At 39.2% G+C, this 12,431-nt stretch overlaps 1 protein-coding gene across 8 annotated transcripts in view; it reads right to left on the minus strand.

Annotated features, from left to right (window-relative positions):
* The window catches only part of CLASP1 (cytoplasmic linker associated protein 1), a 263,544-nt gene that overhangs the window by 37,659 nt on the left and 213,454 nt on the right, over positions 1-12,431 (minus strand). For 6 of the 8 annotated variants that reach the window (XM_069462102.1, XM_069461772.1, XM_069462176.1 and 3 more), the window contains 2 exons: positions 7,893-8,036; positions 7,233-7,339 (listed from right to left, as the gene is read on the minus strand). In XM_069462102.1, the coding sequence (XP_069318203.1) occupies positions 7,233-7,339; positions 7,893-8,036 (251 nt within the window). Of the gene's footprint in view, positions 1-3,105; positions 3,223-7,232; positions 7,340-7,892; positions 8,037-12,431 lie in introns of all 8 variants that reach the window. The other 2 variants (XM_069461691.1, XM_069461638.1) reach the window with 1 other exon arrangement.

Here is a 12,431-nt window from a genome sequence, read left to right on the forward strand (position 1 = left end):
AGCTGTATATAAGTGAGCATGCAACTTTATTAAGGACTAAAGTGTACTCTTTCTGTTCTCCAAAGACTAGTAACTGAAGAAACCAGGCACTCGCTGGCAGGAACCCATCCTAACGCCAAGACAACCAACTAGTTACATTCCCCCAAGAAGCAAGTTTCCCGTGACATAAAAACAATTAACATTTACTAAGCCCCTCCCCCCACTTAAAAAACAGTTTGGGTAGATGAGCAATACAAGATTTGGAGACTCTCACTTGGAGTAGCCAGATCTCTGCCGGCTTAAGGTTGCAATGATCCAAGTGTTTTCTAAGGCGAGAGCACGAGATCTGAACTCACTCCCCAGAGAGGGAGGCTATTTGCCTAAATGGCAAAACTGGCCCAGATAGAACCCATCTTTCCTGATGAATGGAAGAAAACACACACCTCAACTGTATTTGGAGAGCTCACAAAAATACATGCCAAATCAAAGATAGGCTCTGGCATCAAATGAAAAGAAAGGTGAACCTGGAACACGTTTGCAGCTGAAATTCCATGTATATACTGATGGGGGTGGAATTAAAAACCTGAAAAGAATTCAAAACCTCAACCCCTTCTAAGTTCACAAGGCGTCTGTATATGAGGCAATACCCCTTGGATGTGAAGAAAGCATGACTGAGGCGCCACAGGCTCCCTACCCCCTTTCCTTAGACCACCAAATACTAGCTTACGTATGAACAAAGGCATTTATACATCTGGCCAGTACACTATTTTTTTATATGTAAAGACTGAGTATTATGACTCAAACAAAAAAAGATATACAAGATGTAAAAACAAAATGCCTTAAAATACTTTTAATCACGACAACCAAAAATAATATAGCATAGCCCATGCAAAAGAAAAAACAATTAAAAACGGAAAGAATGATGGGATGGACAAGAGGAAATCCAGAGGAATGTTCAAGTTGCTTAAGGGATGTCACAATATTATTTTCCACATGTCGCTTCAGATAACGTTAGCTTTCAGATAATTCATCTCATTATTCTTAACCTGAACTTTCTTAAAATATTTCATTTCAGTTCACACAACTTTACCATCATAATAGCCTCTTTTTAAAATAAGAAAATAAAGTATTCTGCCAGGTAATGTTCCTCCTTCCCACTTTAAAGTAATAAACCAACTCAAACTTCCAATTCAGGAGCACCATGTGCATGTCTAAGTGCAATCTGAGGTGACTTCGTTTAGACGCACTAGCTTGAGGATTGAAGTATCTCCTTGGTATGAAGCTAAAACTGTGAGCTCCAGGTGAGAGACATACTGTTTTCCTCTAACAGGAAACAGACATTGCTACGTTCTTTGCTATTTTTATTCTTTGGCTTGATGCACCTTTTTTTTTTTGGATACATCAATAAGTCCTCCCTTCACAGGAAAAAAGGAACTTGCCGTGAATGCCTCCATCAAGGAGCAGATGCTGTGTCCTCACAAGAAAGACAGGAGGGAGCAGCCGCACAGCCTCAGACGGTGACTGAGAAGAGACTTAGGTAAACCTCAAGCTGCCATCTGTCCACTGTTTGTCTTGTTTCAGCTCTGAGATAACCCCAGGACATAATCCTTTGGGTTAAAGGTCAGGTCCTGGTCACCCGTAAACACAATGATTAGACCCCAGAAGGGCTTCCTTAGGGTTCTTTAGATTAGGAAGTTACTCGGTCAACAGTCACTGACCTAAGGTCAGACCATGTCACCCAACACTGAAGCTGAATACAGCCCTGGGCTTGCCTGCTCTGAAGGATCCCATCCAGGGTGTGGAGAAACATGGGTCTCCAACAAGGAACTGGAGAGAGGAAGTCTGCCTTCTAAGGTTTTCTTCTTTGTCATTTTGTAGGGACAGAATACTAGGTATGGAGTAAGGATAATCATTTCTTGTTATGAAACCAATAGGATTTTGGTGTAGAGCAAAGAAACAGACATAGATCCCCTCATGTAACTGACAGATGCACAGCTAACCTTTAAACAAAGACAGTGACATGCTTTGTTAACATTAAAGACAGCAGCTGTCTCCTTATCTGCTTGCTCTAACCTTGTATATCTAGAAAAACTCATCATAGGGTTCTCTGTAAACTTTAGAAGTTACTTTTAGAGCTGTAGGAGTTGTTAAAATATTTAGCAGACTTGTTTACTGTGCTTGGCTTTGCTATATTGAGGATACAAAAGTAGAAATGCAAATCTTCTGTGCAAAAGCTATCTATAAAACATTTCAAAAGCAACAGACTGTCTCTTTTTTTAATTCCTGTCCCATCACAGAAGGTACAAACTCATCTTACAAAGCACAATGACAGCTGGATTGCCTGTGTGCTAATAGGTTTCTAGGGAAGGGATTCTCTGGTCTTTGGACCTTTACAAAAATCACCCCGAGAGACCCTCAAATAAACATCTGTAGTACTCTGTGGTCCCTTCTTCGTATCACAGATTTACCATTGTATTAATATTTGAGGGAAGCCCACCCCTTCTTCTAGACTCACAACATCATCAGATTCAACTAGTGTCCGTAAGCTTCACTCAGCACCAACTGCAGGGGCTCGTGAGGTGAGTGACAGCTCTCCTTCCTGGAGGCAGGCATCTGCAGTGACATGTAACAGCGATCCCACCTCCTGGGGCTTCCTTTCTGGGTTTGTGCACTCGGACTAACACCACATAACAGCCACATAGTTAGCAGTGCTGACAGCGAGCAAGTCTCTTTTGTTTCTTAGTGGAATGGCTGGTGCACCTGAGAAGCATGCTAAGGAAACTGTTCCCACTATCGCTTGCCTTGACTTCATGGCATTTCCTGAGCTCCTTCTGGGGGCTGAGCACTGCTCTAGGCCGAAAGGCCTGCAACAGTAGACAGTGATGAACCTAGTCAGGTGACGAAAGGGTCATCTGTTCCTGTGACATGGCAGGAGCCATACTCCTGAGATTCGGCAAAGACTACACACCTGCTCACGCTTCTCACCAAGGCTCTCCTCCTGCTAGGCTGAGCCAAGGCAGGAACCACACTGGAGGCAGCTGAGAGGCTTTCCAAAAGACCTGAGACGACCTCGGAAACGCAATAATATTGTGACACCTCAGACAAGTTTAACAGGTAGCGTGTTACCTGGGAGAGTAAGAGCGCCTGAGAGTCTTGTGGGAGGGAGCGGTGGGAATGGAGTTAGGCTGAGAAAAGGGAGGTGGGTGCTTCGATAACCCATCGGCACTCCAACCCCATAACCGACTGCAGTGATCAGAAGAGGAAAGTCAGAGAGAGAAACACAAAAGGCAAAGGGGAGGGGAGGAGGAAGGCACTCTATTCTAAGTGTCTTGGAGTCTCCTCTATCCTTGACAAAGTTCTATGAAAATTAATCAGAGCAAAATTAACACTTCATCACATAGAGGAAAAAAAACAAATTTTGTTTTACAATTTGGTCCTCATAAGACTGCTTTATTCTTTCCCCTCCCAACCATGGGATGCATTTACAACTTAAAATCACTGAGATTTCAAGTGTGTCCATGTGTGAAACTGTGTGTATGTGTGAGCATGCCTGCCTGCATTGGGAAGGATGTCATAAGCACTGACAAGGAAATATGGATGTTCAGTTTCAGATAACTCATCAGTTGTTTTAGAAAGAACCAAAGAAGGAATTACAGGGCTTCAATTCAAATGCAACCAGAGGGAATCCGGCAGGAAGACTCAGAGACCTTGCTAGTCTGACAAGAGCACTCCAGTGTGGGACAACGTGGTCTCTGGGGCTGGGATCCAATCACATGGAGTTCAGAGACCGCCACAAGCGATTTCCTTCTGAAAGAACTGCAGCACCACTAGAGGGCCAGGGCATTAAGTCTCAGCTGGCTGGCTCAGTGTAGGGGAGCCAAAAAAATCAATTCGTCTGTTCATATCACCTAATATGACAATGAAAATTCATCTTGGAACACAGGTATTCGTCTTCAGTTAACAAATGTCCCTGGGTGACCTGGGCTTGCAGAGGACCCAAAGGAAAGTTCTAATAAACTGCTGCACTTCAAAAGGATGGCGTGAGACAGTGCTAAAGGGAGGAGCTGGACTGGCCGGTGACGTGGGCGGGGCCGGGGCAGAGTCCGTGGCATCAGAGACGGGCGCCGCCAGAGCAGCCCTGCCTGCGCCGCATTCATTGGCATCCTCAGGGCAGGGGCCCCGGCACAGCACGCTCACCTCCCCCTGAGCCAGGTATGGTTTTATAAGCAAAATAAGGTGTGGAGATGAGAGGTCACTGCCACACAGAGGCCTAAAGACCTTCTCCAAGTCACACACTGGGTCGGAGGTGAGGGGACAAGAAGAACACAGGTGACGCTTCAGGCTGGGGCTCTGCTGATGGGGAAGGAGAGGGCAGACACACCCACCTCCAAGTGTGGGCAGGGGCTCCAGTCAACCCCCACTCTGATCCCATGGATGCCCTTGATTCTGACACGAGGAATGTAGAATCTACCTAAAATTACTTCTGCTATGGGACACAAAGGATATTTATGCAGCGCCATCGTGCTCTATGACACGTTTGCCCTATGTGGCAGACTAGAGCAAGGACCACCATATACTTTTTGTTCATAACAGAAATGGACTCCAGATGCTTTTTGAATCTCCCTGCAACTCTGTTTTTCATTTACCCATAAAATCACGCTGGGTAAAATATAAATGGGTTTAATGACTAAAGACCCTAGCTCATAAAGCTCCTCTCCAAATACCAGGTGGTATGTGTGTATCAGCTGGTAATAAGCAGTGATTTCTGTCATACAGAAATGATGAGTAATGGAATGTTTTACAAAAATTTAACCTGTTATCTATGGCACCTCTAATACTACTGGGTTGATAAAAATGACTTCCTCACTAGTGGAAAAAAACTATCAAATTAAATTTATCATATTAGAATAGCTCCTTATTATCACTATGATCCAGCCAAGTATACAATTTTTGGACTAAAAAAAAACTAGTTCATTTTGGTACTCAAAATTAGATTAAAAACAAATAACTGGTAATAGCTTTTCCCCTTAAGAATAAAAAGCTCACATCGTATGGTCATGATCATTCGAAAGAACAACAGATCACAGAAAATCAACGTTTCAAGAGCACTTCTCAGAAAAACAGCTGAGATTATACACTGTAGACCTGTTCATCACCTCCTTAGCATGAGGTAACCCAGTCAAGTCTCCTGCTGGGTGCAAGAATTCGTTCCTTTTATAAGTTTCCTGTTAGACAGTATGTAGCTGATTTAAGTATTTCTAGTGTGACATGATGGGCAGTTTTTCCCCCTACTGGAAAGTTTTGGTGGTGACAAAAATCATTTCTCTTATGAGCTCAAGTTGGCTAAGGCCATTGGGCTATTTATATATTGGATGAGGTCAGGTTTTTTTTTCCCTTAAAAAAGAAAGAAACTATGTAACTAAAAAATTCCCTAAAGAATAATTTGAAGACATGAAAATATATAGGCCACACTTGGACTTTTTAACATTAAAAATAAATCTCTTCATTTCTTCCACTGATCTGTAATCCTAACAGTAAAAATTAGGATGAGGACAATTAAGAAGGAATAGCGACCTGAAAAATAAAACTTTTAATGACTCAGGGATCCATGAAGATATCTAGCCAGTTCTTAGCTCTGATGAATTATGCTAGCAGCCCCTACCAACTTTTTTCTTAGACTATTTGCATATATAATAACAAGGTACTTGAGTTCTATCTTTTTGCTTATTACCTAAGGAATCTGCTGCCCTAAGCATGCAATAACTAAAAGATAAGATGTATGAACCGTGTACGATGGAAGAATAGATTTCTCAATTATGTTGTAGAAGTATCACTTCTAGACAAATGCCAACAATTTACAGAGAATTTAAGTTTTCCATAAAATTTCTCCCACCAGGAACTTTATGATTTTACTGTCGACACTAGACCCTGGTCATTTAAGGCACATCATATTCTTTAGATACAGATGTTACCACTAAAAAAAAAAAGTTGGCTAAGCCTTAGTCACAGTCACACCTGGGGAAAGTCTCTGGTCTCAATGGTCCTGCTGAAATCATGACAACACAGACCAAACTTGGACATAATATCATGTTTCATTCTATGTAAAAATAGTATAGGGGGACATTTGGGAAAGTAAACATAAGGCAATATAAATAGCAAGATACCAAAGGTGTATCAAATACTTTGTTTCACCAAACAAAAAATACAAATTCGTTATGTTCCAAAATATTTAAAGGATAACTGAGGAACTAAAGCAAACTTCAGTGGTAAGAAAGGAATTTGGGAGACCACTGATTATTAAAAAATTCAAATTTAAACGATGTTTTGATATTTTCCTAATAAAGAGGTAACCCTTAAAGGGAAAATAGTATACTTATATGATATTTTCGTTTCATTTTAAAATCTTGGTGCCAGCAACCCTCAGGATGAAAGTTTTCTGGTTCCTCTTGTCAGTGACCCTGAAGATCTGAACTTGCAGACAAACAGCATGTGTGCTCCTTGCTGGTCCAGACACTGGCTCTTTTCTAAAAATTCTGGCCTGTAGGGCCACTACTCTGAGTGGGGCCACGGATGACTTCCAACCCACATGAGGCGGTCACTAAAGCCACTATGTAGACTTACTTCTAAAGGCCCTGGTCAGATGGTGAGGTATTATCTAAGGATCCTTAGACAAAGGGTTTTCTCTTTTCAAGTCACTTGCCCAGATTCCATAAGGCCAATGTTCACATGGTTCCAACAAGAGTCTGAGAATCCTGATCCAATTTTAGTTACCAGACTAAATCACAGCCCTTCAGAACAGCGTCCTGCTTCACACATGATATCAACTATGCTTGGAATGGCTACTTCATTGGAAAACTATTCTAGACTTGGTGTGGACTGACTATAAAAGGTTTACATACATGACTAAATACCTTCAGGTTCTCCTATCACTTGTAGACTACGTAATGAACTTCTACACGGATTCTATGTAAAAGTACTAAACATAACTTTCGGTTTTAAAATCTACAAGGTAGTGGAGAATGTTTAGAGGTAGAAGAACCACACAGAACATTCAGCACAGACCACTCATTTTACCATAGAAATTAAACTCTTTGCCCAAGATTACACAGTTACAATTTGAGGGAGGACTAGAACCTATGATCTCCTGATACTCAATACTCTTTTTGGTATTAAACTTAGTCTAAAAATCTAGAAATAGGCTGCACAGACACTGAGGTGCTTTAGCTCCTTTACTTCTGTGGAAATGACCTTACCTTGGAGAGAGACCCCCATGGGAGCAGTTGGTGGGTGAGGTCAGGGGGCTAGTCCTGCTGCTGGTGTGTCGGGAGGGCGTCCTGCCAATCGTATTGCTTGGAGAGCCCTGGGGTGAAGGCAGAATGGGCACCATTATTCAACAGCTGTATACAGAGTATAGGACCACTCTTCTCTTGGTCTTTTAACCCACCTATAAATAAATGTGTAGAGTCTTCCCAGAATAATTTTTTTTTTTCAGAATCACAAGGCCAATTTTAAGTGCATATAAACCAAAAATGGATGAACATCAGTCATAAAGGCATTCCTGGAATCAAATGACTGATGTCAATTGTGCTAGAGTGACAGACACAGTTGAGCATCTGGAACTTTTACAGTGTTCAAAAATAAGACCAACTCATTGAATGAGTGATAATTAGATGATCTAGTAAAAATGTAACTGATTTAACAACCTAATCTAAGAAAAAGGCCCCATTTAAGTACCAGGTTCATTTATTCACTGGGCATATTGGATGATCTGACACAACCCCAACCCTGAGATGCTCACATCTACTGAAAAACAATGAGGAAAATGGCTGTTCCATTTAAGAGAAAGTTCAGGACAAGGGACACACTGAGATCATGGTCACCACACAGGCACTAGTTGTGACCAAAGCACTCACCACACTGGTATTACTGGAATTCTTGAGGTGGTTATGCAGGAGTTTGGTGGCACCATCCTGGAATGTTTTTGGCAAGGCACCAAGTAACATGGTAAATTCAGGAGTATTCAATTCAAACAGAGAGATCAACACAATTTGTGCTGCCTAGAAAAAGAAACCACGATTAATTTATGTAATGTGCAATAACATGTCTTAAGTCAAAATGTTCATGAAAATTGTTTTTAAAAGAAAACATTTTTTGCATAAGTTAAATACTAATAAGAGGGCACTCATGGCATAAAAAACAAAAACAAAAAGCTTCTGGAGAAAATAATATTATCAATCACAAATAGTCTGAATTCAATCTAGAAAATAAATCCTGGCTTTGTTTTAATGCCCTGGCCTTGGATTTCCACAGCACATCAATAATAAATTCTTGTAACTTTTCCTTTGTCGTCTGGCACAAGGAAGGAAACTGGTAAATAGGTAAATGGAACAATTCAAAAATCTAAAAAGGCTTCAGATTATTCCCACTGTAGTAATTCAGAACTGGACAGGGTTTCCAGTACATCCTGGAAAGGCCACATTTTTAAACAAGCTGCCCTGGGTTATCTTGAGAAACCACTTTTCCTCCACTCCTCTTGACGAAAAAAATCCTAGGAAAAGACTTTAAATGCATCTGAAAAACTCCTAGTTTTATACCTATGAACCAAGGAGAGAGACTTTTGAAAAGCAAACCAGACTTCAAAGGAGTGTAAATTAAAAACTAGCTCTTCTGCCTTTTTGGAAAATGTTCTGCTTTCCTTTATTATAATAATTGAGACAACCTACTGCAGGATCACTTCTAATGACTATAGCAGCAAGGTGGTGAAAGCAATTAGCCGAAATAAGAGTAGCTAAATGAGATTTGGGCCTTTCAAGCAAGTAATGTGCTTTCTACGGTACTGATTTAGTAGCAGGCAATCTGAGCTTAAAAAATAATGCCTAAAGGAATTAATGACAAAGGTTTCGATTTAAAAAAGCTAAAGCCAAAACAAAAATTTTTAGTAAATACTAACTGGCATTTCTTATTAATTTCTAAGAGTCAAGAGAAGGGAAAAGACATTATGAAAAAACTGTTCCTGTGTATACAAACATCTTTTTCATTTTTACAAAAGCATAAAATCTTTTTAAAGACTGTAAATTTTAGGATTGAAGTAATTATTCAGAATATTTTTTCCATGACATAGACTATTACATAAAAATGTGCTCGCTTAAATTTTTTGGAAATAAACATCACAAAATATTGTAATGTTTTTATAAAGTCAAAATTAATTCTAGGTCCAGTTAGGACAAAACTATTATTTTGTGCATGGAGAAGAAAAAAACCCTAAATATAAGAAATTAATTATTTGAGGTTAACTGGAGTTAGTGAAAAAAAAAAAAAAAGAAAAAATTAAAATATATTATGAATTAAAAAGTATCAGTAGAATAATATTCTTTACAGAATCAAAAATGACTTTTTTAACATTTCAAAAGCATTCATTAAACACACCATTGGGCAAAAAGCACATTACTTTTTACCCTTGATCTCTAAATATAGTCATTAATAACCTTTCTACCCAAATTAAATCACAAGTAACCAGTGTACTTTCATGACACAAGCAAAAAGCATTACTTTTGATTGTAGTAAAATATACTTTTCTATGTTTCACTATTAAAATATTTTTAATAAATCATTATCCAAAGAAACCTATTTCATCACCAATTTAATGTACTGTTAACATGATTTGTATGTTCATATTATAGAACAATTTGCAAAAATCATGCAAAGTAACCTGTGTATTTTTAAAAAACATTTATTAGATGTTAGGAAAAAAACAATGCATGCAGAAAAACTGTACTACAACGAGAAAGAAGCAGATGAGTTTTAGAGGAAAAAACATCAATGTCATCAATTTAATAAAAAAGTATAAACAGATTTTGTGATTGAAAATGGCTTTTGAAAATTATAATGTGTATCATACATTCTTGAATAGCATATTTTCATGTGAAATGTATACTGTCTTTATTTAAAAAACCACATACATTTCTTCCCAGAACCATATGTTATCTAATGTCACAACAGACTAACTAGAGGTTTTACGTGAAGCAAATTATAAAAAGTTAGTAGCTTAAAGCCATTTCTAAAGTAAAATCTTTTTCTAATGAGATCTAAGTTCTAGAAATGGGTAGAAAGTATTTAAGTATAATTTTTTTAAGGGACAGGGTCGTGCTACATTGCCCAGGCTGGATGGAGGGCAGTGGCTATTCACAGGCATGGTCATAGGGTACGATAGCCTCAAACTCCTGGGCTCAAGTGATCTTCCTACCTCAGCTTCCTGAGTAGCTGGGACTACAGGTACGTGTCACTGTGCCCAGCCTAAGTATGCAACTTTTAATAGATTTTACACTAGAGTTTTATGAGGAATGAGACTTGCTATGGTTCCAAAATATTTTATCTATGACCCTCAGAGTTAATGAGGAGTCAAAGTATTAGAATCCAAGCAAGGAATAAAACTGGATTATATTTATCTTTACCATCAATATGATCTTGTTAAAGAAGTAATTCCAAATATGGAGCTGGGTTGGAGGGAGGCATTTAAAAAAAGTGTGGAGCAGAGCTCATGTTCGATAATGACTCAAAAAAGTAGAGTATGCCACTGTTCTTGTCCACATCTTTGCACTGTTGTCTCCACTACAGGCAGGACCATGAGGCAGCCAGACAAAAAACTCAGAATGCTGCTGACTTTTTTGAACGGATAACTTTAGAGCTTTTTATTTTAAGTATCAAGTGGCAACTTAAAAGGAAAGGATTCTTATACCCTTATGCTGAAATTTGATGGGTAAAGGAAAAAGGTTCGTCAAATCTTACTGCTACTCTTTGCAGAGATCTCCTAGGGACATCAACTCTTGAATGCTGCACAGCTTACAGCAGAAAGGAGTTATTCCTAGCAGGTAAGACACTAAGAAATATATCCGTGTTGGAATTAATTTGGGAAAACTTAAAATTTGAGAGGAAAAGCAGAGTTCTCTAATTAAACAACTCTTATTCTTCCTTTCAGATTGTCATTAAAGTTGATTCAAAAATCACTAAAGTATTTCAAAACCTTCACACATTTCTCATTTAGTATCTCTCTCTTTTTTAAAAAATAACAACAGCAACAACAAAAAAGATAGGGTCTCACTGTGTTTCCCAGGCTGGAGTACAGTGGCTATTCACACAGGCAATCACGGTGCACTGCAGCCTCAAACTCCTGGGCTCAAGGGATCCTCCTGCCTCAGCCTCTCGAGCAGCTGGGACTACAGGCTTGCACCACTGGGCCCAGCCTAGCATTTCTCTTTTTTACTATTCCATTAAAACACAGTAGCAGTCTACACTTGACATGACTATTTCACTGGAAAGGTGGTTAATCATAAAACACGCCAGAACACAAACAATAACACAGGTGCGCACACACGCTCACGTAGTATTGTATTAATTTTAGGTTTCTTCAAAATCTTCCAGTATCTTCACGAGGGTAATTGGTATTAATAATCTAAAATACAAACAGTGAAGTGTGTTGTTTGAAATTAGTACACAGTTTTCAATCTACCTGTTTACACTTTTCTTCCAAGTTTCCTTCTCCAGGCCCAGAGCAGGTTGAAGCTGACCTAGTGGGGAAATCCTCACCTACTCGACTACGCTGAAGCGAGGACTGGCAAACAGGAGAGGTGGGAGGATTCAATCAGAGAGAAGCAGCAAGGGCGTAACCATGGCTATTTGTTAGCTGTAAAAGTATTTGGCTTCTTATATAAAATCAGTGAGACACATATAACCAAAAGTTAGGAAGAATAACAACAGTAGCTGCCAGTTTTAACCCTCAATCATTTTTTAGGTCTTTTACTTAATAACCCTTCCTGGAAGTAACAGTTTCCTGCTTCACGTGATGAAATGGAAGATCAGAGACCAAAGTAAGACGTGAAAGAGACTCATAGTCACAGGTAAGCTGAAATTCAAATCTTATTTGATGTTTGTAAAACCCACAGCTTTTAGGCAATGCTGCCTCCATAATCAGAGATTTTTTAAAAAGTCAATCAGAAATTTCACCTTTTCAAGACTATTTTTATTTTTTCCTTCTAATTATTTTTTATTTCAGCATATTACGGGGGTACAAATGTTTAGATTACGTATATTGCCTTTGCCCCACCCGCGTCAGAGCTTCAGGCATGTCCATCCCCCAGACGGGCGCACTGCACCCATTAGGCGTGAATATACCCATCTCCTCCTCCCCACTCAAGACTATTTATATACTTTTCCTGCTCTAGCCAACAGCATCTTTATACTTTCTAGGTTCCATTGCCATGCCTTCACTTTCCCACAAACAATGTTCAGAGGCTAAATCTGTTAGTTCATTTGACAAATAGAATCACATATGATAAGCAAACATACAGTTGTTCTGAATCCCAAAATAGAAACATATAATACAATTAAACATCTACTGCCATTACCATGTTTCCCTTTGATTGATTACATGGCTCCCTAAATGCTGGAAAAAATTT

The sequence above is a fragment of the Eulemur rufifrons genome, chromosome 1, assembly GCF_041146395.1.
Source record: "Eulemur rufifrons isolate Redbay chromosome 1, OSU_ERuf_1, whole genome shotgun sequence".
In the NCBI taxonomy this organism is placed as follows: Eukaryota; Metazoa; Chordata; class Mammalia; order Primates; family Lemuridae; genus Eulemur; species Eulemur rufifrons.